Raw genomic sequence first — 27676 nt, forward strand, 5'->3', positions numbered from 1 at the left:
CTTCACAAAATAATCACAAAGAATATGTAACCTTTTCTTTCTGTTTGTGTCTTTCTTTTGTGTTGATACTTTGTGTTCATCTGCAGCTTTCCCCTCAGATATGTGATATTCAGTAATATAAACTCCATTGTTTATTTTTACTACCTGTTGTCAATGAGTACAAAACAAGAAAGAAAAAGACAACACAGCAACAGTTGCCAGCTTACGTCAAGGCAATCAAAATACAAAGCAAATTAAAACTTTTGCCAGACTATTTCTGATGGTGTTTTTCTTCCCAAGCTTTATCAAGTGTGATCATATGTGGCAGATGCTTTTAGCATTTCCCATGTGTTCAGCTGCTAGTAAGACCTTTAACCCTCTATTCTTACTCCTAACCTTCTAGGGGATCCCAGGAACAGACTCCGGGGGCCAGTTGCGATTTTTGACTCCTTGGTTTAGATTTCAGGGAAAAAAAAAAAATGTAAATCTTCCTATTCTCTGCCCTCCCAATAAAGGCTTTATAGGTGTGTAGCTTGTTTTATGATGATGTTGCTTTTTTGTGCTCATCAGAGCAGTTGTGTCAACATGTTGTGGCCTGGTGCATTCACAGAGGGTGGAGATGGAGAGGGCGTGAATTAGGTGTCAGCAAAGGACTGCTGAGCCCAACACATTCCACAAACTTCTAGGAGCTCTGATCAGATATACTAACAGTGCAGAGCCAGTGAGTGAGGCTGCTCACTGAGACATTGCCCCATATAGAAATACACTCTTCAAACCCTCCCCCCCCCCTCCTTTACATCCTGTTTCTCTTCATTATCATAGATCCCCTATCTTGTTTCAAGGCTCTCTCTTCACATTATAGCTAAAAAGAAACAAAAAAAGTCTACCATCTTCCAATCATTTTTCGATGCACACTTTTCTTCTGAACACTAAATTCTGCCTTGTGTTCACCATCTCGCTTCCAGCTCTTCTTCCAGCACATGCTCCATAAATCTGCAGAATACTTTGCATGTAGACATTTTGCACACAGTCTGGCCTTTAAATATCTGTATATCATACTTCACAGGATCAGAAGAGCGGATCTAACAGACGTCAAAGGTTTTTGAGCGCGTGCGTTTGGTTAATTCTATTTGTTTGTGAGGAATCGGATCAGGAGGTTTTGGGAGAGTTGGCATGTTTAGTGGTAAATGATAAGAACACTCTGTCCCTCCATATTGCGTTTCTGTGCCGCAAGGCTCTGTAATAACGCTCTGTTTGGCAGTTTATTGGTTGTTTTAGAAGTTGCTCACACTAGATTTTTAAACTTGAGCATGATGTGTTTGTAAAAACAGGGAACATAATTTATTATTATAAAGGATGTATATAGCACCAACAGTTTGCGAGGTGCTTTACCATATAAAGGGAGACCATACGCCCAACTGAACAATTCAATACAAGCGGTTTACAAAGGCCCTGCTCCTGCGAGCTTACAACGTAAGAGATAAAGTTTTGAGCTTTTGAAAAGGAATGTCTTCTTTATTTCTACAACATAACATTTAACTTTAGTGTGACTATTGTTCCATTTAAAGGAAGATATAATGTATTTTCTGGGAATTTATTCTCAGATATTTTTGTAGTTTTTACCTGAGCGTAATATTTGAGTCACATGTTTACATTATTTTTCTGCTTTATCTTTATTGCCTTTGTGCACTTCAGTACGTATCAGATTGATTAGAAAATTCTAAGGCCTCTTTCACATGGGACGTATCGGTGATGATCCGCTCCGTCGATCCCCGCTGAGCGAGAAGATGACAGGTCCATCTCTGCACACTGTGTAGGGACGGACCTGACAGAGCGCCGCTCTCCCTTATGGAAGATCGGATGACGACAGACCGCAGAGTCCATCGTTATAGGATCCGCAGACGGATGGAAAAGTAGGTTTTTCATCCGTCACGCTTTTTGGGATCTGAGCAGGTCGGATGTCAGCAGACATGTCACCGCTGACATCTGATGCTCTATGGAGGTCTATGGAGCATCTGTTCAGGTCCACCTAAAAGACTGACAGGTGGACCTGAACAGATTGTTAGTTTGAAAGAGGCCTAAAATCTCTATTTTAATAATTACCAAGGCTGGCCGTTCCTGAGTATTTATTTTTCTTTGTTCAACCAGTGGGTGGGACTCGATTCCCCTATCTGCACACCTGATGTGGATTGGGGAATCCTTTCCCCTGCGCTTTTGTAATATGACAGCAGGGAGACTTCCCCCACCGTCAGAATACACTGATCAACACTGCCAGCTATACTTGGTAGGGCTGATCGAGAGAGCATTTTTAACAGACTGGTTGCACACAAGTCCATCGATACATCGAATGCCTCTACATGGATCGAAATTCGCCCCGGTCCTTGCTAATACAGCCAAATTTCTATCCTTGTATGTCCGCCTTAACCCAACATAATCGGCGTGCTTGTAGATAAAATCTCAACCACAAAGAGAGTCTTTTGACTGGTATAAAAAACTGGTAGAAAAAACAGTTAAAAATAATTCACAAATAAATACAGTTGTAAACAAGATTAACATATGCAAATAACTTCTATATAGAGTATAATGTATTTCTGTCTGGATCTCCACATGAAAATAAATAAAACATGTTCTGTCTTATGGTGGCTACACTCACTTCTTGTATCTATGGAGGAGCAATGTAGCTACCTGACAGCAGCATTGTTAACCTGTGTGAGGATCGTGTTAGATGGACTAGCATATTTAGACATACTTTTCTTTTTGGGATAGGTTTGACTTCTATAAATAAAATTTGACCATTTTAAGCATCTTTTGTCAGTGATGAAAGGATTGTCTCATCTTGCTGCCCACTGTGATGGCACTCAGAGATCATTGGTCCTGAGAAAGACCCCGCTGGCATCCAATAGGAAGTGTTCGTGTCTCACCCATAGTGCTGTGGACACCCCAAAAAGGACCCATCCAGGATGTAAACAAAAGAGAAGACTCGGGATGGTGGTAGGTGGCAAGTTAAAAAGGGCATTTTGTTTTTATTTTTTTAACTAAAGTTCTCTCTTAGAAGGTGGTGGGAAAGAAGTCCCTTTTTATCGTGGCGAGGGGCTTTAAGTATGCTACCACAAAGAAAAATGCGTTTGCAAAAGCAGCTTTTCAATAGCAGTATGGCCAAAGCTCTTTTTGGTCATCCTCTCTTGTGAGTCACATGAATGACCTGTGCTCTCCTGTGACCCAGAATCAACCGACAGCGGGCTAAAGCAAGCAGCTTCAGGCTCTTGATGTATCTGGATGATCATTTCAGGATTCACCCAAATTCCCGTACCAGCAGTTTTCTTGCTTCTCGGCACATCACTGAACAAGCAAGTAACTGAGCCAGCTGCCCCCCCCCCCCCCCTCTCCTACCTGGCTCTCCAGTGAGTGCAGGAGGGGCAGAGCACTGATGGTCACCACTCTGTGATCAGAGCAGGACTGGCAACTGAGTGTTCAGCAGAAATATGATCGCTCAGTTCTCGGGCTTCGAGCCAGCAGGGGACAGCTTGATGCATCACACCAATGCTGCGGACATATAGGTGAGTATGTTGTGTGTTGTTTATTTTTTTTATTTTTTATCTGTACCTCTTGTTAACGGAAACTCTTTTTTCCTTTATTAAAGAAGATAAAATTTAAAGATGATTGATTGCTTACTTAGGCTGGATTCACACCTATGCATTTTTAGTGCTTTTTGCATTTTGTAGATTTGCACTACAGAACGTGTTCCATAGGAAACCATGTAAAATGGACTGTAGTCCAAATCTGCAAAATGTACAAAAAATGCATAGGTGTGCATCAGGCCTAAGTCTTGCACATTGCCCTGCCTTGGTAAATGAGGGTCATTGACATTTTTTTAGTTCATGTAATTAGGCTTCATGTACATGAGACGTTTTTACAACCCCTCCTGAAGGCTTTAACTTGAAAGATCGTAACCCACGTTTAAAACTTCAGTTTTGCTGCGTTTAGTTGCATTTGCATTTTGAAGTGTTAAAATTTTTAATTTTTTTAAATTCAAAATAGCCAAAATGCAAAGCGCCTGTAAAAACGAGTTACCATGTTTAGCTGCATTTTGGTGCTTGAAATGCCCCTAAACTCGGCTTCTGAACCCATTTTTTTGCGTTCCAAAAAAAGCCTCTAAACTCAACTGCCTAGAAATGACTATAAACGCCCTTGTGTACATGTACTGATAAGATAACATAGAGGAGAGTTCACTAGCAGTTGAAAAAAGGCTCAACCGCTCCTAAACATTCCTTTACCAGTAGCAATGTACATGAGGCCTAAGTGAGTGGCACTGCACTGTTTATCTTCAGTTTGGGGAAGAGACACCCACTGAATGAATGACTGGACAAATGCTTCAAACAATCAAACTCCATTTGTATTTGGTGACAGGTGACGGGTTGAAGGCTGTAATCCCAACTCAGCCTCACGTATTCTCAACAGCTTCTCTGGAATGTGAGGCTACAAAGAGGAGCAAGTTATTGTGAAGGATGGGAGTGGCTTAAGCTTTCAATTACTGGTTTTATTACAGTTACAATGCGTATTGTTTAAGTACATGCATGGGCAAAACTGGAAATGCCCTGTTTGGACCAGTTTAGTTAAAATAAATAAAAAAACTTCTGGGGGAGGAGCCATTGTCTTATTTCCAGGAACAGAAGATGAGCGTCCTCGAACATCTTCACAGAATTTTGTCACTGTGGTGACTGATTGTGAGCTTTAGTTATAGCCTTCTACGCTGTGTAATGCAGCGTGTAGATTAGTGAGATTTGGAAGCATATTTGTAATGGGGGAAAATTGCTCTGGGCAGTGTATGTGTGTGTGTGTGTGTGTATATATGTATGTATGTATATATGTGTATATATATATATATATATATATATATATATATATATATATATATATATATATATATATATATATATATATATATATATACTCCTACCTAAGATACTCTGACTTTTACCTTTTGACCCCAACCTTTTTACTATTACCTTGATTTTTTTTTTTTTTTTTTACAAACTTATTTGTTTACACTGTTCTCTAACAAGGAGGAAAACATAAAGTGCACTTATTTTTCTCTATTCAAGAGGAGACAAAAAAAAAACCACATGGGCGAATTAAACAGTGACTTGGGTGGTGTTTTTGGAGCTGGTGTTGGAGTCAATCAGTGGATCCCCCATTCGTCTGTTTTTATGGAATCGGATGTTGTTGTCAATGGACACATATCCGTTGACATCCACTGCTCCATTTAGGACAATGGGTGGTTTGATCGAGTCTGCCTAAAAAAAACTGACAGACCGATATAGTCGATCCACCTGTGTGAAAGGGGCCTTAGAGAATTGGAGATGGGACTGTTCGTGTTTTCTGTATATAGTAAGTTTTACCAAGATTTTATGCCATTGTAAACCTTTGCAAGATGTCCTATGTTAATAGGGGGAAGTTGAAAATGGTACCATTTTGGAAAAAAAATAAATACATTTTTACTACCGAGTTTGTGTTTTGTCACCACTATCTATCATTTTCAAATTGTACTGCTTTTTTACACTTTGTCAGAGTTTTAATAATTTAAACTCTAACAAGCAGGGCCCTCTGATTTCTCCTGTATTGAATTACAAGCTGTTGGCGCTTTAGAAATCCTGTGTAATAATTATTGGTGGAAAGCTAAGATAGTCTGCCCTGTTTTGACGAACTATGGCAAGAAACGTTTTATTCCCTTGGCTGGTCTATTGCCCAGAGATGTCAGAAGATCGCTTACAATATTAAGAACTTCTGACATTTGGAGCATGCTTGGGTAATCGGGATTGTGTATCGCAACCCCGGTTAGGGCCTGTTCACACTATGGGTCTTTATTGGCTGTTTTAACTTACCGTAGTATACTTCAGCCAGAAGTTTACAGACCATCTCAGGCAAAGGTGAGTATGATGAAGCCTGATTGGGCTGGTACTAAGTATACGGCACCTTGTTTGTACAGTTTTGCAAGAAACTGCTCAGTTTCCTTCAAATGCCCGTATACATGAGCAGAGAGGTTTCTGAGACTTTTTACGATGATCGTTCAACCAATGCTTGTTAAAAAATAAATAAATATATATATATATATATATATATATATATATATATATATATATATATATATATATATATATATATATATATAAATTACCTAATAACCATTTATTGCAGTTTAAGGCATGACTCCTCTTTCTTATGGATGAGAAAGTAAATCTCTCACATAGATCATTGAACATACCGTATATATGTACATGGAGAGAAACTGCTACCAAACACTTCCTTTTACGGTAATTCAGCAGAAAGTGGATTATTTTGAGAGCTGGCTGATAACAGTGAACAAGTAGGATCTCTAATTTGTTTGGAACTTTAGCTTCACTTATTGGTTCTAAAATATTCAGGTTAGTGAATTAAATTATAGGTTGGAGCTGTGCTGTGCTTTTGAAAGGTAGTCATGATAGTAAACAAATTTTAAATTGACTTTGTTAATGTGTGTTATCTGTTCAGTGTCCGACTCTCGGCAGGCCTAGGGACCATCTCTCTCTCTAGGTTTCCTGATCTTATATGCTTCTTTTAGTTAATTCGTGTTCTGGCTGGTGTTGGCTTTTTTTACCGTCTAACCATGTTGCTCTTTGGCGGCCTGGCTTCCTTTTTCCTCTGATCCATTCAGGCACAGTTGCTTTTTCTAGTGAGTTCCATTGCAGGACATTTCCGAAATACCGTACGTAAGGCTGAGTTTTGATTTTTCACCATCCAATGTTTTTTGTGCTAAGGGATTTGCGTTTTTATCTTTGTTTTCCATGGAATGTGCAGGAGCCTTCTTTTAGAGAGGTGTTTTTATGCGCTGAAGAGGTTTGAACAGTATTCTTTATTTTGGTCTGTCATATCAAATCCATACAAATAGGCTATATCCACCATTACCTATTTCTACAAAAGTTTCTAAATTATAGCTCAGCTATTGTAATAACCTACAATCTATCTTTTACTACAATACCTGCTGCTGAAATCGGGCTTTATAATAAGAGCGTGGAAAGGAAAAGGGCGCATCAGCCTAGTGCATTAATCCACATGTATTTATTGAAGAGTAAAATCATAAAAACGATTTCCAAACATGAGAATATGAACTTGCATTAACCCACCGATCCATAGCTTGAAAGTCCTGGATTCGAGAGTCTCCAAATCGCGTTCCCAAGGATTCTCCTCCTTCCTCAGAGGCTCTAAGGAAGAAGGAGATTGCTTTGAAGCACGTCAACCAGAAGGGTCCCTAGTGTGGTTCCCCCACGGTCTGGAGACTGTCGATTCCAGGACTTTCGAGCTATTGATTGGTGGGTTAAAGTGAATTCATATTCTCATGCTTGTGAGAGATTTTTATGATTTTCTTCAATAAATACACATGGGATGGGATGATGCACTAGGCTGGTGCCTCCTCTTTCTTCAAATACTGTAGCTGCTGACTTTTAATATATGGACACTTAGCTGTCCAGGGAGCCCGCGCTGTCTGCACCCCAGCCTATTTCCGAGTCAGCTCTTAGGTGCCTCTGCTGCCATTCATGGTAAGGGAAACCAGCAGTGAAACCTTTCGGCTTAACAGCCGGTTCCTTACTGCGCATGCGAGGAGGAAGGTGGAGGGGGCCAAACTTTATTTACTAAAGGCCAATCCAATAAAAGTGCAAAGTGCAGTCACTGTAGATCCGAGGGGGACATGCAAGGAAAAAAAAAAAAAAAAACACAGCATTTTAGCTTGCACATGATTTGGATAATAAAATCAGCAGAGCTTCCCCTCATTTCAGATCTACCCCTCAGATTTACAGCGATTGCACTTCCAAGTGCAAGTTTGCTTTTAGTGCAATTTCAAGTGCACTTGTAGTTTGCACTTTTAGTATGAAGTGGATTTGCCTTTTTGTAAATAACCCCCTATGTGTCCAACGGAGGGGTCACAAAAGGGATACCTTTTTTCCTTACCCAGGAAATCAAGGTCTGCACGTTAGTACTCCTTACTGGGGCATCCAGAGGCGTCAGACTTTATCGTACTTCCACGGACAGCCACAGTTGATACAAGTCAGTCTGAACAGAAAACAGTAATCTTAGGACAATACCAGAACAAAAATATGAACCCGGGTGTATGCAACAAAGGGGGGACAAAGAGGATCCCAGGCTGGATAGATTCTATTGAGTTTTGTGGGATTATAGTATACTCAACGCAGAAACTCGGTTTTGGGTGAGCTTGTCTTTAGAAGAAATCACCAGTCTGGGGCATTGGTGATGACGGTCCCCCCGGTCTTCCCTGTCCAAAGAGTTTATATATCACCCTTCCAAAGATCCCACAGGTGCCCAAGCTTGGGGGGGGGGGGGTGTGGTCAATATTGAGCTAGCTAAAAAGCATGGATGGAGGAATATCCATTGTATTATTCAGGAAGTCTTGGGTGAATACCTGAGCAGCAATGGCATTTGATAGAACGCAGTCACTGTTCGACCAATATGTTTCCACCCAGCTCAATTGCCGTATGGTGCTTGGAGGGCCACTTACGGCTCAAAATTCAACAGATGGAGCAAAAATCATCTGAAATACAAGCCATGTGTAACTTAGCTTTACTCATGTGCTACATTTTGCTTCCAAGGCAGTGGTATGTTATGGTGCCCCAGAGATGGTATTGTGTCAGGGACTAGCTGCTTCTGTCAGAACCTAGTCACCTATGTGTTTTATTTTGTAATCTATTTCCTTTAACTTAATATAAAAAAAATCCAGAAATTATTATGCAGCTGGCTGAAGGAAATTCACCTATATATGGTAATCAAGCTCAGAATTTTCTCATTGATTTTTCGGTCAAGCTTTTAATACAATTAAGGTAGAGAATGAGCTTATACACCGTAAAAAAAAAAAAAAAAAAAAAATATATATATATATATATATATATATATATATATATATATATATATATATATATATATATATATATATATATATATATATATATATTCTTTATTATTTTTTTCCAACTGCAGCTTTGATGCAACCATAGCAACCCAGGTGAACTACTTGAGTTTCAGTTGAATGGACTACTCTTTCAATACCCCGAGGGTGTTGCTAGCTCGTGTCCAACAAAAGCTCTTTTGCTGCATAAAGCTTTCTGTCCGATAGACACACATAACTGATGGGATGGCAATGATCAATCGGGGTCTGCAGCATGCCTTGTTTCAAAAAAAGACATGCAGGCTGCTTACCGTATGTTGGGGAGTGGTGGTAACTCCACTTCAACTACTCTAAAAAATGTAAAGGCCATGATCGTGTGAGAACTGGGTAGAAAATATATCAAGAAAGCTAATTTACAGAAACTGGGTTCCAAACTCATGATGAAGCCATTGCAAGCATGATCCAAATGTCTCTATGCATTCAGGAAGAGGTTCTTGTTTATGGTAATGGGACTGGGTGTGGGTTTTCTAACCTGCCCAATCAGCTTATCTTTAAGATTATTAGCTTGGGTCTTTTGTGCCCTACACACAGGGATGCACAAGCCTAGGTTTCCATCTCAACGTTGGAAAGTCCACAGGATATCCTGCCCCTACGTATCACATGGTCCAGGCATGTGGCTCTCTGGCTAGAGCCACCATGGTCATTGGTATAATTTTGATGATTATCACTGTGCTTCTCAGCCACTGAGTATAGTGGTAATCGGTCACTGATCTGTCCAATGCAGATGTGCTTGTCACATGGGGGACCAGTGCATAGTGTCAGAAGGTCTATATTTTTTTTCCCTTTCCCTTTGCCTAAGCTTTTGAAATAGCTTTACATTGCTCCATCCACCCTAAACGGTGTGAATGGGCCAATCTTCTACTGCAGCTATTGCTGCCGGCTGTTAAAATACCTAAATAGTGCCTGAATTGGTTGAACACTTTTCCTCCCATCTTCCTTGATTTTTCAATTGAAGAATGTTGTGATAACAAGGCTACACACTGATCAAATTTAGGCTGGTTCCTAATACGCTCATTGATAATCACCAGCAATGTCTGTAAGAAATTGTGAAAATGCTAGTTGCCTGGATTTCATGCTGATACTTCGACTTTAGATCGGGGTGGGTTTGATTTAAATTAACTCGATTTAAATCATACGTTTTAAAGAGCAACTGTCATTTCTTGCAGCGGCTCCTCGTCTGATCCACTGTTGACTCACTGACAGTCCCATTCGCTTTAAAGCAGAATTCCACCCAAAAGTGGAACTTCCGCTTTAAGCACTCCTTGCCCCCTTGCATGCCACATTTGGCATGTCATATTTTTTATTTTTTTGGGGGGGTGGGTGCTTAGTTTTGAGTGGGACTTCCTGTCCCACTTCCTGCTTCTGCCTACGGGCCGCCTAGGTGACTCCTCTCCCCCGAGGCGGTCCTTCCCTCTCGGCAATCTTCTGGGACACATGATAGGTCCCAGAAGAGGGCCTGTCCACTGGGAGAGCGTGCCCGGCCGTGAAGACTCAAGCTGTCATGGCCAGGTGCCCACTGTTTCAATGGAGAATCTTTAATATTTGCAAACAAAATGAAGATTTCCTATTTTAAATAATAAGCTGCCAGGTTAGTTAAATAGCGATATCAGAACCAATCGTACAGTTTGTAGTGTACATAGATTTTCAAAATGGTGGGATCAAGGAATATTCCTGAACTTTGTTTTATCTTATGGTTACTGTGAAATTGTGAATGCATCACTGCAGTGCATGTTATCTCAGCTTGCAGAGATTGGATTCATTGAATGAGTTTACCAAAAATTTTAATATACAGCCTTGTGCTACATAACTAAGCTCCATTTCACACTGAATTAACAAAATTATTAATGAATCTTAAATAGAAAGCTATTTTTAGATAGATTTTTACTTGAACCCTGCTTTAGATGCCTTTTTTCTTTACCATTATACATTTTCAGACATCTAACTTCACTGGCTGCATGCTTCTTTTGGGTCAGCTGCTTTTTATGAGAAGCCAGAGACGGCTTGAATACTACAATTATAGGACTCTTGCAACGGGTAGTACAGAATAAAATAAACCTATTGTGGCTTCTGGTAGCCACAGCTGACCTTTTGATACAGAAACCGTGTGCAGCTATACTGTATGTGCGAAACTGCCAATGTGCGTGTGAATATGGGGGCTGGTTAAGGGTTGTACACATGGACCGAAAATTTGGGTGGCATCGGCTGGGTCAAGAGAAACTGGCCGACATTTGGCCCGTCTGACAGAAGCCAGCCAGCTGATGGCCGAGAGGCAGCCCTCTGTCAGAACACAATAGCTCAGCGGGGGAGATTACTGTACTAACATGGGATAGTTAGTACAGTGGCTCCACCCAAGCTCTTCAACTTAAAAAAGAAAAAAGCCTACTAGTGTGTGCTAGGCTTTATGCTTGTAAAGCCGCACAAAACTTTCTTATGCCACGATTGTCTTGTGTAAGAGCCCTTTTAAAGCGGTGTTCCAACCATTTAAAAGTCAGCAGCTACAAAAAGTGTAGCTGCTGACTTTTACTAATCGGACCCTCACCTGTCCCACAGTCCAGCAATGCGGGCGCGCGAAGCCTTCACAGCCAGACGTACACTGTGCGAGCCGCTTTGCGCGCTGATTGGCTGGGCAATCTTCTGGGACCTGTGACGTGTCTCAGAAGATAGCAGGGAGGGGAGAGAGGTGAACTTCCTTTTGGCTCCAGTGGAGGAAGTGGGAGCTGGGTGCCTGTGAACTGGATACCCCCCCCCCCCCCCCCAAAAAAAATGACATGCCAAATGTCAGGGGTTCACCAACACTTAAAGCGGAAGTTCCATTTTTGGGTGGAACTCCGCTTTAAGTATAACTAAAGGCAAAACTTTTTATAGAATGCAGAGGGATTAGAACAGGTTATTACTGATTTCACTGATTTCTGTCCCCCAGTGATTTCACCCTCTCCACTTGTCCTGTTTACTGTTATCAATGATTGTGAAACTGGCCAGGACATGAATAGGGAAATCTTCCGATAAGGACACTAGTCCTGGAGTCCCTGGAGACAAATCAAGGATTTCCCTCATGTCCTGTTTGGTTATGGGACAGAAAGTGAAGGAAAATCTCCCAAATGGGACACATCTGCTCTACAAGTGCAAAACATACCTGTTGTACCTGCTTGAAATCCTGTGAGTTACATTATGTGCCTGTGCTGAACTCCTATCAGCCTAGTTCCCAGTTTTCTCTTGGGACTACATTGCACCTCCCCCACGCTGTGATGACGTGAAGAGGAGATGTTCTGTAGTCTTGTTCTAGGATGAGAACGCTGCTGCTCCACTCTCAGTAATTTAAATGAGTGTTGTTCTCCTAAGACAGGAAATGTGTTACTGGCAGGATCACAGAGTGAAAATAATGGGGGAAAAACTAATGCAGCTACCACATCTAAAGGGGTGGTAAACGGCAATTTTATAAAATGTTTGCTCTTAGAATTAGATGGTGCTTTAATGATGAGATAAGGGATGGCTAGTAAAGCACTTTTATCCTTTCATTATTTTACATGTTGAATATTCCATCAGCCTAACCAGGGATTTCATTAACGTTATGATTCATGCCTTTTAAAAGGCAGTGTTTGTCATGCATGTTTCATGGCTTGTCACTGGATGAGCAAGATATGCAGGCCAAAGACATTCCTCTGTGCTTTATTATAAGTCTGCTGGGAAATGGAATGGAAATAGTTGCAAGAAATCTTGCTGTTTTTTTTAGCTCCATGTGTTAATTGGTTAATTGGTAGTTAAAAGAGTCTTGGTTAATTGTAGCAAGAGTTTGCCTGAATTTAAGTTCAGTGATGCAATGAACACTCCTCCTCCTTTTCGTTTTTGGTTGCTAGGTTATCGGAGATTGACGCACACTAGATACGCAGCATGAGTATAAACAACAAATCCTGCTTGTGTTCTTGTGCCCTGCGAACATACCATTAAATAATCTGTCTCTAGGCTACGGTTGACCACATACAACTCCAGATAGGCACAAAGTAAATTGGTGGGCCGGGGGGGCATTCATGGAGACCAGCTTTAAAGTAGCTCTTCTATAGGCATTAATATCAGGATGGGTTTGATTTAAATCAAGTCGATTTTAAATCACTAGTGAAAAAGCTTAATTTAAATCGACTTAATTTAAATCACAGTTTTTAAAGAGTAAATGTCATCTCTGTCCCGCAGCAGCTCCTCTGACCCACTACTGACTCACTGACAGTCCCATTAAAGTGGTTGTAAACCCTCTGGGACCACTTTAACCTACAGGTAAGCCTAGATTAAGGTTTACCTGTAGGTGCAAGAAATATCTCCTTAACCTACATGGTTAAGGAGATATTTCACAAAAACTGGGCACCGATGTCTACGGCACATGCGCACTGTAGACAACGGCGCAAGCTCACTGAGCATGCCCTTAGTGAAGGCTAGCATGCTGTCACTGACGGCTCCCGCGCGCATGTGCCGGAATGACGTCATCGCTGCTCCAGCCACTCACAGCGCTGGATGCAGTGATGCCCAGAAGGAAGACGGACGCTTCATGGAAGAGGGTCATCGCTGACTCCTGTGTCAGGTAAGTGACACATAATGGGCTATTTAAACTAGGTGTGAGTGTAGTTCTATTTATTGTGCTGTTTGTTTAACTTACCTTGTAATGATATGCTCACATGTTGTGGCTGCATATTCATGTGTCATGGCAGATCAATTCCTTTAGACCAGGGATATGCAATTACTGGACCTCCAGCTGTTGCAAAACTTCAAGTACCATCATGCCTCTTCTGCCTCTGGGTGTCATGCTTGTAGCTGTCAGAGACTTGCTATGCCTCATGGGACTTGTAGTTCTGCAACAGCTGGAGGTCCGCTAATTGGTTTGTGTAAGTGCGGTGTGAACTAGGGATTGGCTTCAATTTGTTAGTGTATTTAAATTTGCCAGTACATCTAACACTCCCCTTGCCCTAGATTAACAATGCTGTTGTCTACTGTGCCCCTGTTCTCCTTCCTCCAGAGTGGTGGCACACTAATACAGGTGGTGTGTTACTGGCCAGATCATCAGATGAAAACAAAGAGAAAAAGTCCTAAATTAGAAAACAAATGCAGTCACTACATCTAATGATTGGTAAGCTGTAATATATATTACATTTTTGGTTTTGGATTTCTTACTACTTTGAGTTGCCTGTGATTTCCTCTTTCTCTTCACATTATTCCCATTTTCTTCTTTCCTGCAATTTTTCTCATGGTTTTTAGCCGCTTTGCATGAAATCATGTGGTTTCATGGCCTTGATTTCCCAGTTACTGATTATAACGTCAGAAGTGCGGTTTCTCATCCAGTTTCCCTATTTTTGGGACTGTTTTCCTCCCCTCTAGGTATAGTATGATGGCTCTGACTCTTGAAGATCATTATTCATGTGATGCTTTGTGCACAAAGAGCCTATGTTAATGGTCTGCTTTTACAGTACTTCCAGTAAGCTTGGTTTTGGAGATTGATGTTTTATATCAGTTTGAATGCCATTGCGTACATCAGATATGGCCTGGGTGACAAGGCATGCTGGGATTTGTAATTTCTCATCAGCTATGGGCCACAAGTTACACAGTCCAGAGTTGTATGTTCTCAGATACACTTTAAAACCCGGCTCTACTCAGGACAGATTGGGATAGAGAAACAAACTGATAATTAAACTAGGTGAGTGCTTTTGTTACATCTCAAAGAGATCACAGTACCATTGAAAGCATCAAAAGATCAACGCTGTCTTTGTTCAGACATCATCTGGGCTTAAGCATCTACTTTGTGGACCAAAGATTGTCATACACATACTCCTCCATCTACTCAATACAATGCATTATCCACTGTCTGCTGTCAAAATACCAGAACAGCTGAATCTGATTGGATGTATCTCCTTTTTGGCCGACAATTTATATATTTTTATAAAAAAAAATTCATACAGTGTGTGGTCAGCTTGAAGTAATATAATATTATATGGACTAGCGTCAAATGTAGAGCTTTAAGGACACTACTACTAACTGTTTTTTTGCCCATTGTTTTAAAAAGAAAGTTCAGCAAACAAACATAGGTTTCCCTCGCAGGCGTTTTTCAGCATTCCATTTCCCATCAACAAAATAACATTCGGCCTTGTTGGCTCTCACTTGCAGCACTGCTGCTCTGGCCTTACGTTCCAGGCCCTTGTCTGCCTTGTACAGACTGTTTCACCAACCACCTTGGTGCATATAGCTAGCAGCTAAGGATGAGCTCAGGCATGTTCGCATACTCCATGTGCAGAGCCCACCAGGAAGTTGGCGCTGTGCTAATCACAGGCAGTGAGACATTGCCTGATCTCTGTAGCCACGCATCAGGACAATGTCTCGCTGCCTGTGATTAGCACAGCACAGTGCCGACTTCTTTGCAGGCTCTGCATGTGGAGTATGCGAACACACTGGAGCTCATACTTACTAGCAGCCTCTTGCTGCACTGGCTCCCGCGTGGAGCCCTCCTGACTACTGGTATTCAGACTTCCTATCTGCCCGAGGTGGAGCCCAGAACCATAGTCGGGTTACTACTAAAAGCCCAGCACACACCTGACCAATCAGTATGCTGGCTGTTCTCAAAATCAGGACCCAGGACTGGGGATTTCATCCCACCCGGATCTCTCAGGAATCCCTGAGCTTCAGGTCCCAAAGTGAGCTTTGCAAAACGCTGAAGAAACTGAATGACCAGTTTCCGCTTCATGTTACAAGCTCCCTGGAACCCCTCAACTCGGCCCGTTGAGAATTCTGGGTCACAACCTCCTTCTAGACCCTGGCAGGGCAATGATCTGCCACAATATATCTATCTATAATTTATTATGATCTCTAATCATTAAAAATAAGCACCTATACTTTTGTAATCCAGTCATAGGCTCTCTACACATTCTCAGTTGCGCTCTATTTTTCAGCACTGTGCCAGAAATGTAGAGGCCAATTACTTGACAGCCAAAAGATTTACTGGTGCTCTGGGCTTCAGCAAAATGGCAGCCTCCAACAAGAAGGAACCGCAACAATGCCTGAAGCAATTTACAGCACATAGTAATTTTTGTAGCATAATAATTAAAGTGATATTAAGGAAGGGCTCACCCATATGAGAATTTGTGAGAATAACATGCGAGTGTGGCCGACTCTCAATGGAGCCGGTTCACACAGCTCCGGGGCAGCCGTGGTTCGCATTTTAAAAAGGGTCATGTGCTTCTTTGGTTTCCGATTCAGGTGCAAATTCGGAGCTGATTCGCACATGAGTCAGAGAACCGGGACGCCTGGACCCCATGCTGTAAAATGCAGCAGCAGCATATGTGAACGCTCAGGCTTTCACACTGGAGCGACAGGAGAGGCGATTTGCAGGAGCTATTTTATAGTGCCTGTGAAGCGCCTCAGTGTGAAAGGAGTCTAAAACAATGAATGGTGACCATCACCGATGATTAATGGTGGTAGCTGCTATAAAAACTTTTTTTTTTTTTTAGGCATTCTGCCCCGATTTTCTCTTGAGATTTGTTCAACCCTACTCCATGCCTGCTTTGAGTAAATCAACATAAATAATTTATGACTTTACACTAACATGTAACGGAACCAGTCATACTGGGATTAGCAATCACTGTGCAAGGTACGCTTCCTAAATACTGGTTTGTTGTGCACAGATCTCAGTCATAAATTAATGCTGACCCACTTATCCATAACTGTGCTAACCCTCATACTCTTTATGAGCTAACAGAGTCATGTGATCATTTAACCAGGTCAAGAATTTCCATGCCATCCAATTTTGTAGTGGGCCTAGTAATTTTACAAGCCAGAAAAATAAATTCTTCACATATCACAAAGTACAGCAAAAGTAAACAGTTTATGTTTATAGCATTTTTGAGCCTTAAAGAGGAAGTAAACCCTGATGAGTTTACTTCCTCTTTAATTCCCTGCAAAGGCAAAGAATAATGGACTACTATGCATCGCATAGTAGCCCATTATGTGTCACTTACCTGACACAGGAGCCAGCGATGTCACCGCTGTCCCCTGTAGTCCGGCGCATCCATCTTCTCAGTGGGTCTCTGCTCCACCGCTGTAATTCGGCGAAGCCGCAGTGACGTCACTCCCGCGCATGCGCACGGGAGCCGACACGCGCAGCATCTTCGGCATTGACGATGCCGCGCTCAGTGCGCCTGCACGCTGCTGTCTACAGCACATGCGCCGTAGACAGCAGTGCCTGTCTTTCAGCAAATATCTCCTAAACCGTGTAGGTTTAGGAGATATTTCTTGGACCTACAGGTAAGCCCTTATCTAGGCTTACCTGTAGGTCAAAGTGTGTTGTAAGGGTTTACAACCACTTTAAGCTTTTATGGGAGTATAGTTTTGCTTAAAAAATGCTGAAAAACTCAACTACAGCTTTCTACAGCTAACATTACTGGCTTTTTTTTTTATACTGTCCATATAATATAATGCTCTGCTTATTTGCTACCTCCCCCCAGTCCTGCCACATTTTGGCACATTTTGGCATCTGTCAAAATTGGGTACCTGCTCCCACTTAAGGGTAAGATTACTCCAATCGTTGTGCGGCGACCTATGCAATTTCTGGCTCCTCCTCCTTACACCAAGGCTTTACCTCCTGTTTCCCTTAGTGAAGATGTGGGTGCCGGCACCTGGAGCCGATGGACGAATCGGCTTTGAGTGCCAACATTGCGGGCTCCCTGGACAGGTAAGTGTCCTTATATTAAAAGTCAGCAGCTACAGTATTTGTAGCTACTGACTTTAATTTTTTTTCCCCCAGGCTGGAGCTCTGTTAAAGTAACAGCAAGGAGGACATGGAAGGGGGCAACACATGTCAATTAACAAAGAAAAAATTCCCAGCTTTATAACCTGCCACCTAGGTTGGTAAGTTGAGCTGGGAATTTTTCTTTTTTGTTTGCTGCAGGTATGTATCTCATAACTTCATTGGTTACTGGTTAGGCATTCAAGCACCCGCGGGTTCTGTAGCTGCTTAAATATAATGGTCTACAGTGTAGATTCCTCCATCCACACAGGTTTAGCGTTTCTGACGCAGTTAAATAATTTGCGCTGCATTAAATAATATTTTACAGATGCCTGTGTTGGTTTTCTCTTGTATGCATTCTTGTAGCGTTTACTGAACCCTGTAAATGCCTTGGAGGTATTTGTGGCGCGTTTTCAGCGCCTTTACATTGACGTCTATGGAAGTGTTTGGGGAGCCGTGAAGCCAACCAAACAGTATATCGGATCAATTTTGGCACAACACAAAGCTAAGTGATTCAAACGCTACCATGTGAACAACCCTGGCTGCTGCAATGCACATCATATTGACGGGCATTTGTGGAGCTTCACAAAATGAAAATGAAACTCCTGCATTTGATGCTAGCGTACACAGCCATTAGCTTGTGCATTTTGTGAATGAAAAATGGGTTTGATAGTAGGAAAGTAACCTATGCTTTAAAGCGGAGGTTCGCACGGAAATGGAACCTCCACTTTTCGTAACCCTACCCCCCTCCGGTGTCACATTTAGCACCGTTCAGGGGGGATGGGGGTGCAGATACCTGGTATATTACAGGTATTTGCACCCACTTCTGGGCATAGACTGAAGTCCAGCTGCTCACTCTAAAAATAAATGTTGGCGGACCTCCGCTTTTAAAATCATAACTTGCTTACTCATTTGCATTACCAAGGACATCTTGGGATAGATTTACTAAACCTGGAGCACTCAGAATCTGGTGTAGCTGTGCATGGTAGCCAATCTGCTTCTAACCACCTCAGGTTGTTAAATTAAGCTTTGGCAATACAACCTGAAAGCTGATTGGTTTCTATGCAGAACTGGGCCTGATTTTGCACCCTTCAGCTTTAGTAAATAAACCCCCTTATGTATCAGCTGCTTTTTTCTTATCAATTTATTTCCAATGGTGGCACTATCAGCTTATTAGCATTTTGTATATCTATCATCCCTCTATGCAAAGCTATATTTGGCTCTTGTATGTAAGGGCTCTGTCTTCTATGCTGTAAGTGCTATTATTATCAAGCAGACGTGTGTCTGTGCATACTGATAAGGTGTTTTGCCAGCCGTTGGTTTGAAGTTTTTATGAAGACTTTGTAACGGGTATGTTGTTTTGTAGGATGATGGCTTTCTGAATGTGGTTTTATTCAGAGATGCCAAATGCACAGCTTTGTCCAGTATTACAGTAAGTTTCCACCATTAACTAGAATGTTGAGTTGAGTGGAATGTTTGTGTTTATGGATTTATTGGCATTGTTGGTGTCTGAGAGTTGCAGGATTGTGTGTGCATACCTCAGTTGGATGCCAGTGCATCTCTTAAGAGGAAGGATTGTTTAGGAGCGGAAACCATTGCATAGGCAGGATTAAAACTGTCTGTATTCAAATTGTAGGCAGGGACAGGAAGGGTTCAGTTGGCTTCTAAATTAAAATTTTCAGGCTGTTTTGTAAAATCAAGGATCTAATTGTGTGCCGATTTATTACAGGCAAAAAGTGCTTTAGTGGACCTTGAAGTATGGAAGCCTGAGGTGCTAAGTCACATGTTTTCTGGCTGAACTTGCATAACGAACACGCAGTGTTGCTTCCAGGAAAGTCACGGTTAATATTTCTCTGCATCAGTTCTGTGAAGTATGGTGGAAAATATTCTGCTAGCTAGAGGAAACTGTTAGTTTTTCTCTGGTTACAGTATAACTTTCAGTGTGCGCACGTTGTCCTGACTTGTACAAACACTGTGACAAACATGAAAAAACTTCTACTTGTGTGCAATAACTGTGATATTATGGACTGATAAGATTGTGCTACCGGCTACTTTATTGTAACAGTCCTTTACTAGTCCAGGCTATTCGTAACTAAGTTTTAAAGTAGAAGTCCACCCTAATGGCCCATACATAAGATCCGAAAATCGAATGAAAAATACTGCTTTCGAAGAGATCGTATAAATCGGATTGTTGGCACAGAGCTTTTTGAAGGCCAATCATGACCGTTCATCTGATCAGACAAACATGAAAAATTTTCTCGGATGGTTTGTGTGTGTGTGTGTGTACGGGCCATTACACTAAAATCCCTACAACTATAGATATCCACGATCTAACTCTAACCTATCTAGCCCTGTAAAGAAGAAATCGGTATACATACCTGTCTTTAAGCCGATCTGGTCCAGTCTCCAGCGGCGAGAAGCTCTGCAGAGGAAACAGCCCTAAAATGAACAGGGCGTGACGTTACCCATAAAGTTACTATGGGGCTTTGGTTGTCGACTGTTTCCTCTGCACCCGCCTCCACAGTGAAGCTGCAGATGACAGCTCAATGCTGGATCAGCTTCAGAAAAGGTATGTATACCGATTTCTTCTTTACAGGGTTAGATTACTATTAGATTGTGGATGTCTGTAGATGCAGGGATTTTAGTGTTAGGGTGGACTTCTTTAAATCTGCTCCCACCCACCTTCTAAATCCTATTCTATCTTCCCTGTGAAAGGATGATATGTATACTTACCTGTTCACGAGAGTTATCAAGGCCAGTCGCATGATCGGCTGTCAGCGGCAGATTCGGTGAGGAGGGACAGCTGACAAAGGATGCCATGTAGAAAGTCTATGGGTGACTTAAGCGCCCAGGCACTGCAACCATTGTCATTGATCTCTCCTTTTTCACTGAAGCTGGCTGCTAGAGATCATGTATCCGGACCAGATTGCTCTCAGACTAGGCAAATATGGACATCTTCCTTCCCTAGGGTAGATAGAATAGGGTTTAGAGTGGGGGGTCAGGTTTAAGCTTAATGCCATAGTAACCCTTTAAAGCAGTGTTTCCCAACCTTTTTTTCATTGATGCACAATTTAGAGGCACCCCATTCTAAAAAACCAAAAACAAAAAGGTAGGGCACCCAATGTGATTTATTCTTCCAAAGTAATTGCACCTTTGAACACTGGTATTGACTGGTATTCCAACGTTTCTCTCCCTCACTCAGCCATTGTGACCCCGGTGGTGACATAGAGGGGCAGGGGAGAGATAAATGAGGATGCTGTGCAGGCACCTGATGCCATCCTTGTCAACCATTGATGTCATTGGTTGTTAGGATACAAGCGGCTGGAAGGTTGTGATGGTACATAATGAAAACCTGTGACTTTGTGTAACTAAAAGGAAAGGTTTGATCTACCAATCTAGCTTACATACAGTTTGTAGGCAATTTTTTGGTATTTTGCCAGGGTACCCCTGAAGAAACCTTGGTTGAAACGCTAAAAAAAAATAAATAAAAAAAATCTCCCTTCAAAACGCCAACATTCCAACTAAAACAAGTTAAAGTGGATGTAAACCCGATTCATTAAATTTGACTTGGGCTCATATACCTGTAGTGTTTTCTTATCTCTCTCCAAAGCCCTAAGACCCATGAATTTCTACTGTTTCATTGTTCTTTTCTCCAAGATGGAAGAATAGCAGAGAGCTTGTCACAGCACAGCTCTGAAAGTAAATTTGCTCTTCTGCCTATGTGGAGGGGGGGGGGGGGGGTGCCTTTCTTCCAATGAGCTGTCACATAGTGTGTGCCCAGACTCCACACATTCACCTGAATGAGGAAGTAAAAATTCTAAGAATATATTAAGCTGAAGACCGCAGATATACATGTAAAACCTATGTAGGGAGGTCTGTTTCATTCCTGTGTAGCATCTGAGGCTGTTCACTTCACTGGGTATAGGAGAGGGTTTACATCCACTTTAATCAAGTGTGGGTGAACTGTGGCTAACTCTTATTCACCTCTATTTATTCTTAGGATGCCATGGTGCCTTTATCTTGCTGCAGGCTGGCAAAAAGTTGGGGCCCTTTTGTGGCTCCAGCATGAGTAGGAAACCAAGGTTTCAGTACATAAATGGAGTTTAATGAATCTAAAGCCAAAACTTTTTTTGTAAAGCTTTGGATGGTGCGTGGAAGAGTTTGCGTCTTGATTTCCTTCTGTGTGCCCACTGAAGATATTAACCCCCCCATATTTATAATTGCTTCAATTTTTACAAAGACCACCATTTTTATTTTATAACTGGAACAGAAATAGAGGAGAAATATTCCAATGGATTTATGTGCTGCGGTGACATGTACACAAGATGTTTTAAAACCTCTCTTTTAATGATGTAACATGACGGATAGTAACTGACATTTAAAAACGTCCTATGTGCCGTGTTAACAAGCCGCGTTTTGCATTTTAGAAGCGTTTTTTGCATTGCAAATAGTCAAAAATGTATCTCCATTAAAAGCGCCTGTAAATGAAGCGCAAGTTACCGTGTTTTACAAGCTGTTGCAGGCATTTGGCGTTTTCTAATGTCTCTGAACATCCGCCCTGAACGCATAATTTTTCTTTGCTTTTCAAAAAATGCTTCTAAACTCAACTGCCTAAACTCAATGACCCTGTGTACATGTACTGATAAGATAACATAGAGGCGAGCAACTGAAAAAAACTCCCAACTGCTTCTAAACGCCCGTTTACCAGCAGCTGCATACATGAGGAGTGGGATTGGGCTTTAGAGAGCTTTTTCTACTGACCAATTGGTTTTTGATAGCACTGCATATTCTTAGAAATTAATTTGGTTCTAAAGGCTGGAGGTTTTTTTACCTTCATGCATTTTGTGCATTAAGATAAAAAAAAACTTCTGTGTGCAGCACCCCTACATCCCCCACACCATCCTTACCTGAGCTCCCTCCAATCCATTCATGCTCATGATAGCATCGGCTGTTCTGAGACTTTCCCTTATTGGCCGAGAAAACTGCGGGAGCCCATTGGTGCCCACTGCTGTCAATCTTAGCCAGTGAGGCAATGAGGAGAAGGAGGGAGGGGTGATCCACGGCTCTGTGTCTTATGGGTGCTGCAGATCGGAAGCGAGCATTCGGCAGTGCCCCTGTGGCAAGCGTCTTTCTCTTGAGTCACTGCTTGAGAGGGAGGAGCCAGGAGTGATGTCAGGGGACCCAAAAAGAAGAGGATTGGCACTGCTCTGTGCAAAATTACTACACAGAGCAGGTAAGCATAACGTATTTGTTATTTATAAAAAAAAAAAAAGGAAAAGCAGCTTTAATACCACTTTAACTTTGTGGTTTTACTTACTCCACGTTCACTTAACATCAAAATTCCTCAGGGTCAGGTCTCATAGCGTAAAGGTGGTACTTTAAGGCTTGTTTTGTTGATAATGCAAATTATTATAACAGTGCATGCAAGGTTTGGGTTTGTTTTGCCTTATAGCTGGTTAGTAGGCTAAAAGGTGTAGTTTGTAAGTTCCCATATCTGTCTATTGGGAGACAGCTGTAGCGTAAATCCTTACGTAGTCCATAGTCTCCCCCCCCCCCCCCCAGGCTCCATTTTTGGAAATGTCTCAAGTATGTGTAATTTGGTGGAGACCTCAGGGTAGGGTACGATGGAGGACCCAGAATGAAGGTTTTGTATCTCCCAGTTGACTTGGGAATGCCTTGGGTTGATTCATAAGAACTTAAGTCCTTAACTAGCCAAAATAAAGTCTGGATTAACACATTCAGTCTGCTGTTGTTGTGTATTGAAGAAAATGCTCATCATGTGGAGTGAACATTTGCAATACTAATATCTGTCTTTTTACTCTATTTGCAGGTATGGCCTCACAAGTTTTGGTATACCCACCATATGTTTATCAAACTCAGTCAAGTGCCTTTTGTAGTGTAAAGAAACTGAAAGTTGAACCAAGCAGTTGTGTGTACAGCAAGAGGAGCTATCCACGCACCGACCTGAATGCTAGAAACCTTGGATTTGCACATCCAAACAACAAGAGCAGGGCTCCGTTGCAGACGAAAAACCAATTCGACAGACCTCGCCAGCAGACTGCGGCTTCCCAGACCAGCACAGTCGCAGTAAAAACCAACGCAGGTGCTCCAGGGGACCCAGCAGCGCGGGCGCAGCCAGATCCAAAAGAGACACCCATAGTTGGATCACCGGATTGTGCTTCAGATTTGCTGGACACACATCAGCGATGTGGGTTGAAGCGTAAGAGTGAAGATTTGGAAAACCAAGGTGGCACCATGCAAATTGTTGAGGAGTTGTCCGTGCTGCCTGCTATGCTGCCAGGCAATGCAGCAAACCCAGTAACTGTTGTGGCAACCACAGGAGCGTCTAAACCGAACGGAGCTAACGTGGATGGAGACTATCAGTTGGTACAGCATGAGGTGTTGTGCTCAGTTAAAAATACTTATGAAGTACTTGATTTTTTGGGTAGGGGAACCTTTGGACAGGTAGTTAAGTGCTGGAAAAGGGGGACAAATGAAGTTGTGGCGGTCAAGATTTTAAAAAACCATCCTTCTTATGCACGCCAAGGGCAGATAGAGGTGGGCATCCTTGCCAGGCTGAGCAACGAGAACGCAGATGAGTTTAACTTTGTGCGTGCGTACGAGTGTTTCCAGCATCGGAACCACACCTGCTTGGTTTTTGAGATGTTGGAACAGAACTTATATGACTTCTTAAAGCAAAACAAATTTAGCCCCCTGCCCTTGAAAGTTATACGGGCCATCCTACAGCAGGTGGCTACTGCACTGAAAAAGCTGAAAAGTCTTGGTTTAATTCACGCTGACCTCAAACCTGAAAACATCATGCTGGTGGATCCTGTAAGACAGCCGTACAGGGTGAAAGTAATAGACTTTGGCTCTGCTAGCCATATATCAAAGACTGTTTGCTCAACGTATTTGCAGTCTCGCTACTACAGGTAAGAATTGCCCATGTAATTTCTAGTTTACTCTGTACATAGTTAAATGTCACATTTACTGACTCGTTTTCCTGTGGGTTGATCATATCTGATTTTTATTTTTTATAATTTTCTGGCTTTTTTTTATCTTGAAATTTGACATTTGTTTATTATAGACTTAAGATGTTTGGGCTCAGGAACTCAATAAGTTGACATTTAAAACCTATGATTTATCAGAGCTAGCATCAAAGCCAGTGGGGCGTTTTTGTAATGACTGCTTTGCTGTACATTTTTCTAAGTCTAGCCTTACAATATATTTTTATTGCAGTCTCATGTTTATGCTCAAATATGTATTTATAAGGTGTAGTCCACCAAGAGGCTCTGCATTTGGATCCATGCGCCTGTTCCGCCTGCTTGTGCAGCCACTTCTATGGGCTGCTTACAACACAGCTTGCAGGTGGATGCACACGCATCTGCCAGCGGCTCTGCTCAGAGGATGGAACTAATTTGCTATCTGAGTGAGCCCTAAAGCTGGCCATAGATGCTGCAATTTTCTTTCCTTCAACCATGGTTTGCAGGAAAGAAAATCACTAGATTCCACCATCAACATTCCCCATGTTGATAGGGGAATCCCTCCCATGAAGCTTTTGTATTCTCCAGGTGGGGCGAACCGTCCCTGCCAGGAGAGCAAACAATAGCTGCTGGCAATAATCGCATGAAATATCCAGCAGGCTAGTTGTACTCAAGTTGATCGATCAACTTTGGTGCAATCAGCTTGCTTATACGTGGTTCAATTCTTACCCAGTTTACCAGGTTCCTGCCGAAATTCAAACTATGTATGAGCAGGTGGAATTTACCCAAGTTGATCGAACAACTTGGGTACAACCAGCCTGCCTATACATGGTTGTATTCTCAGCTGGTCCCAGATGAACCAGAACCAGATTCGAACAGTTTATGGCTGGCTCTACTATACTTGCCCCCTAGGCTATGCAGTTAAAAAAAACTTTTAAATACCACAGTTGCCACTGTTCATTCATTTATCAATGAAGTGCTTTCGTTTTATTTTTCTGAAATAGGTATGTCCCTGATTAGATCTATTGATGTAGTATTTTTTTTTTTCACCCATTTGTGCTTGATGTGTCGATTCCAGGGTGTCTTCTGTAACAACTATGGTTTACACAGAGAGGAAGTCTTGATTTCCAGCTTATCACAAGACTGCTGGAAGCGTCGCGTGATTTCCTGAATTCCCAGCATTGCAGCAACTAGGAGTCACCGTTGTGTAAATCCTTAAGCTGTAGTGTAATTTCTATAGAGGGGAAAACGTTCCAGCTGGTGTGAAACAAAACGTTTTGTCCCTTATGTATTCCAGATGCTACCAAAAAAAGGTTTCTTGTTTTAAAGGAAAAGTTCAGATGAAAAATGCACAGTCCATACCTACCTACCTAAGTGGTCCACTCACCTCTCTCTAATTGTGACAGCCTCCTCCTCGCAGTGCGTACATCTAGGCTTTCCATAGGCCAGACCTTCCAATAGACTTTAAGACTGGGTTCACACAGCAGCACGCTCCGGCTGACAGCAGGAGTCTGGTGCGTCCCTATATCAGATCCGATTTCAGCCCAAGTTTTTGTCTGAGTTTGGACCTGAAACTGACCATAAGATGCACAGGACTCCTGTGCAATTCCCACCGGAGCTACTGCTTAGATGTGGGAGCCAGGTACAATCTCCTGCTATGCAAATTGGATTCCGGGAAACCCACATGAAATATGCATTAGTGTGATCCCGGCCTAATACACTGTACCTGTATGGTATAATTTGAGTCTTTGGGAGGTTAATACACAACGATGGACTGCAGGGAGAATGTGGAGCGTTTGAGTGTAAACCAGAGCTGTTGGAGGGAGGTAGATGGGCACTTGGGTGGGGAATTTGAAATTTGAGTACATTAAGGCTTTATCTAAACCCAAACCTTGAAATTCAGATAATACTTAGCCCTGTTTGATGGAGCTTATTTTGGATCTGATTGTGTTGTGTGGCAGAGGTCTGTAGTACTGTCTGCACAGCATTGCAAGTCAGATAAAGCAGCTCCCATTTAACTAATCAGTTGGTATATTTAGCTGCTTGCCTAGAGATGAGCTTTTAACTGAAGTGAATCATGGTTGTAAACTGCTGAGAAATGAGAGCGATCATTTCCATAAATAATCAATTCTGTAATCCATTGCTGGAAATAACAAATTCTGCCTCCCTGTATCATGGCTTATGCTTCCTATCCAAGGCTTAGTCACACTCGCATTTCGGTGTTTGAGTAATTTATTACTAGGACCATGACACACCATAATCTTCATAGGGTCTTCTTGAAATCGGCTATGTTTTTTGTGATTTCTGTAGCTTTTCTGCTTTAAAATACTTAAAAATGGGCCCCAACTAAATAAACATTTATTTTACTTTTACCTGCAATAATATTTGTACTTCTGCTTCACCATTATTGTGGTTCACACTCCCTGCTCCTCAATGTGTAAGTTGGCAGGTTTCAATGTTCTTATGTGCCGTGGATTTTAAATGACCCCAGTGATACTTGCCTCCTTCTGTAAACCTCTAATGCCATATTTATATCTAGGGTACCAATAAAAAGGACCTTTATTTGCCTGATACCCGACTCCCCAGAAGTTAGTACCCTCCTCCCTCTGATGGTTCCAGCTTACGGGCAGTCTCGCTGCATCCTCTATCACAGAGATATGCAATTAGCGGACCTCCAACTGTTGCAGAACTACAATTCCCATGAGTCATAGCAAGACTCTGACAGCCACAAGCATGACACCCAGAGGCAGAGGCATGATGGGACTTGTAGTTTTGCAACAGTTGGAGGTCTGCTAATTGCCCCTCTTCTATCAGTGCTCCCTCCTCTCCCCTGCAGCAACTGACACAGGGGAGCCAGAGCTTCTGGATCACTGTGCATTAAAGTAGTTGTAAACCCTTTACAATCACTTTAACCTACAGGTAAGTCTAGATTAAGGCTTACCTGTAGGTGCTTGAAATATCTCCCAGACC

The 27676-nt window shown here is 42.0% G+C and overlaps 1 protein-coding gene across 1 annotated transcript in view; it reads left to right on the plus strand.

The window, feature by feature from the left end:
• The window catches only part of HIPK3 (homeodomain interacting protein kinase 3), a 147668-nt gene that overhangs the window by 3991 nt on the left and 116001 nt on the right, over positions 1-27676 (plus strand). Inside the window, exon 2 of the mRNA XM_077460905.1 lies at positions 23554-24655. Within this exon, the coding sequence (XP_077317031.1) occupies positions 23554-24655 (1102 nt within the window). The remainder of the gene's footprint in view (positions 1-23553; positions 24656-27676) is intronic.

Source organism: Lithobates pipiens, unplaced genomic scaffold, assembly GCF_037356315.1.
Source record: "Lithobates pipiens isolate NorthernLeopardFrog02 unplaced genomic scaffold, aLitPip1_a1.2 Scaffold_10, whole genome shotgun sequence".
Taxonomy (NCBI): Eukaryota; Metazoa; Chordata; class Amphibia; order Anura; family Ranidae; genus Lithobates; species Lithobates pipiens.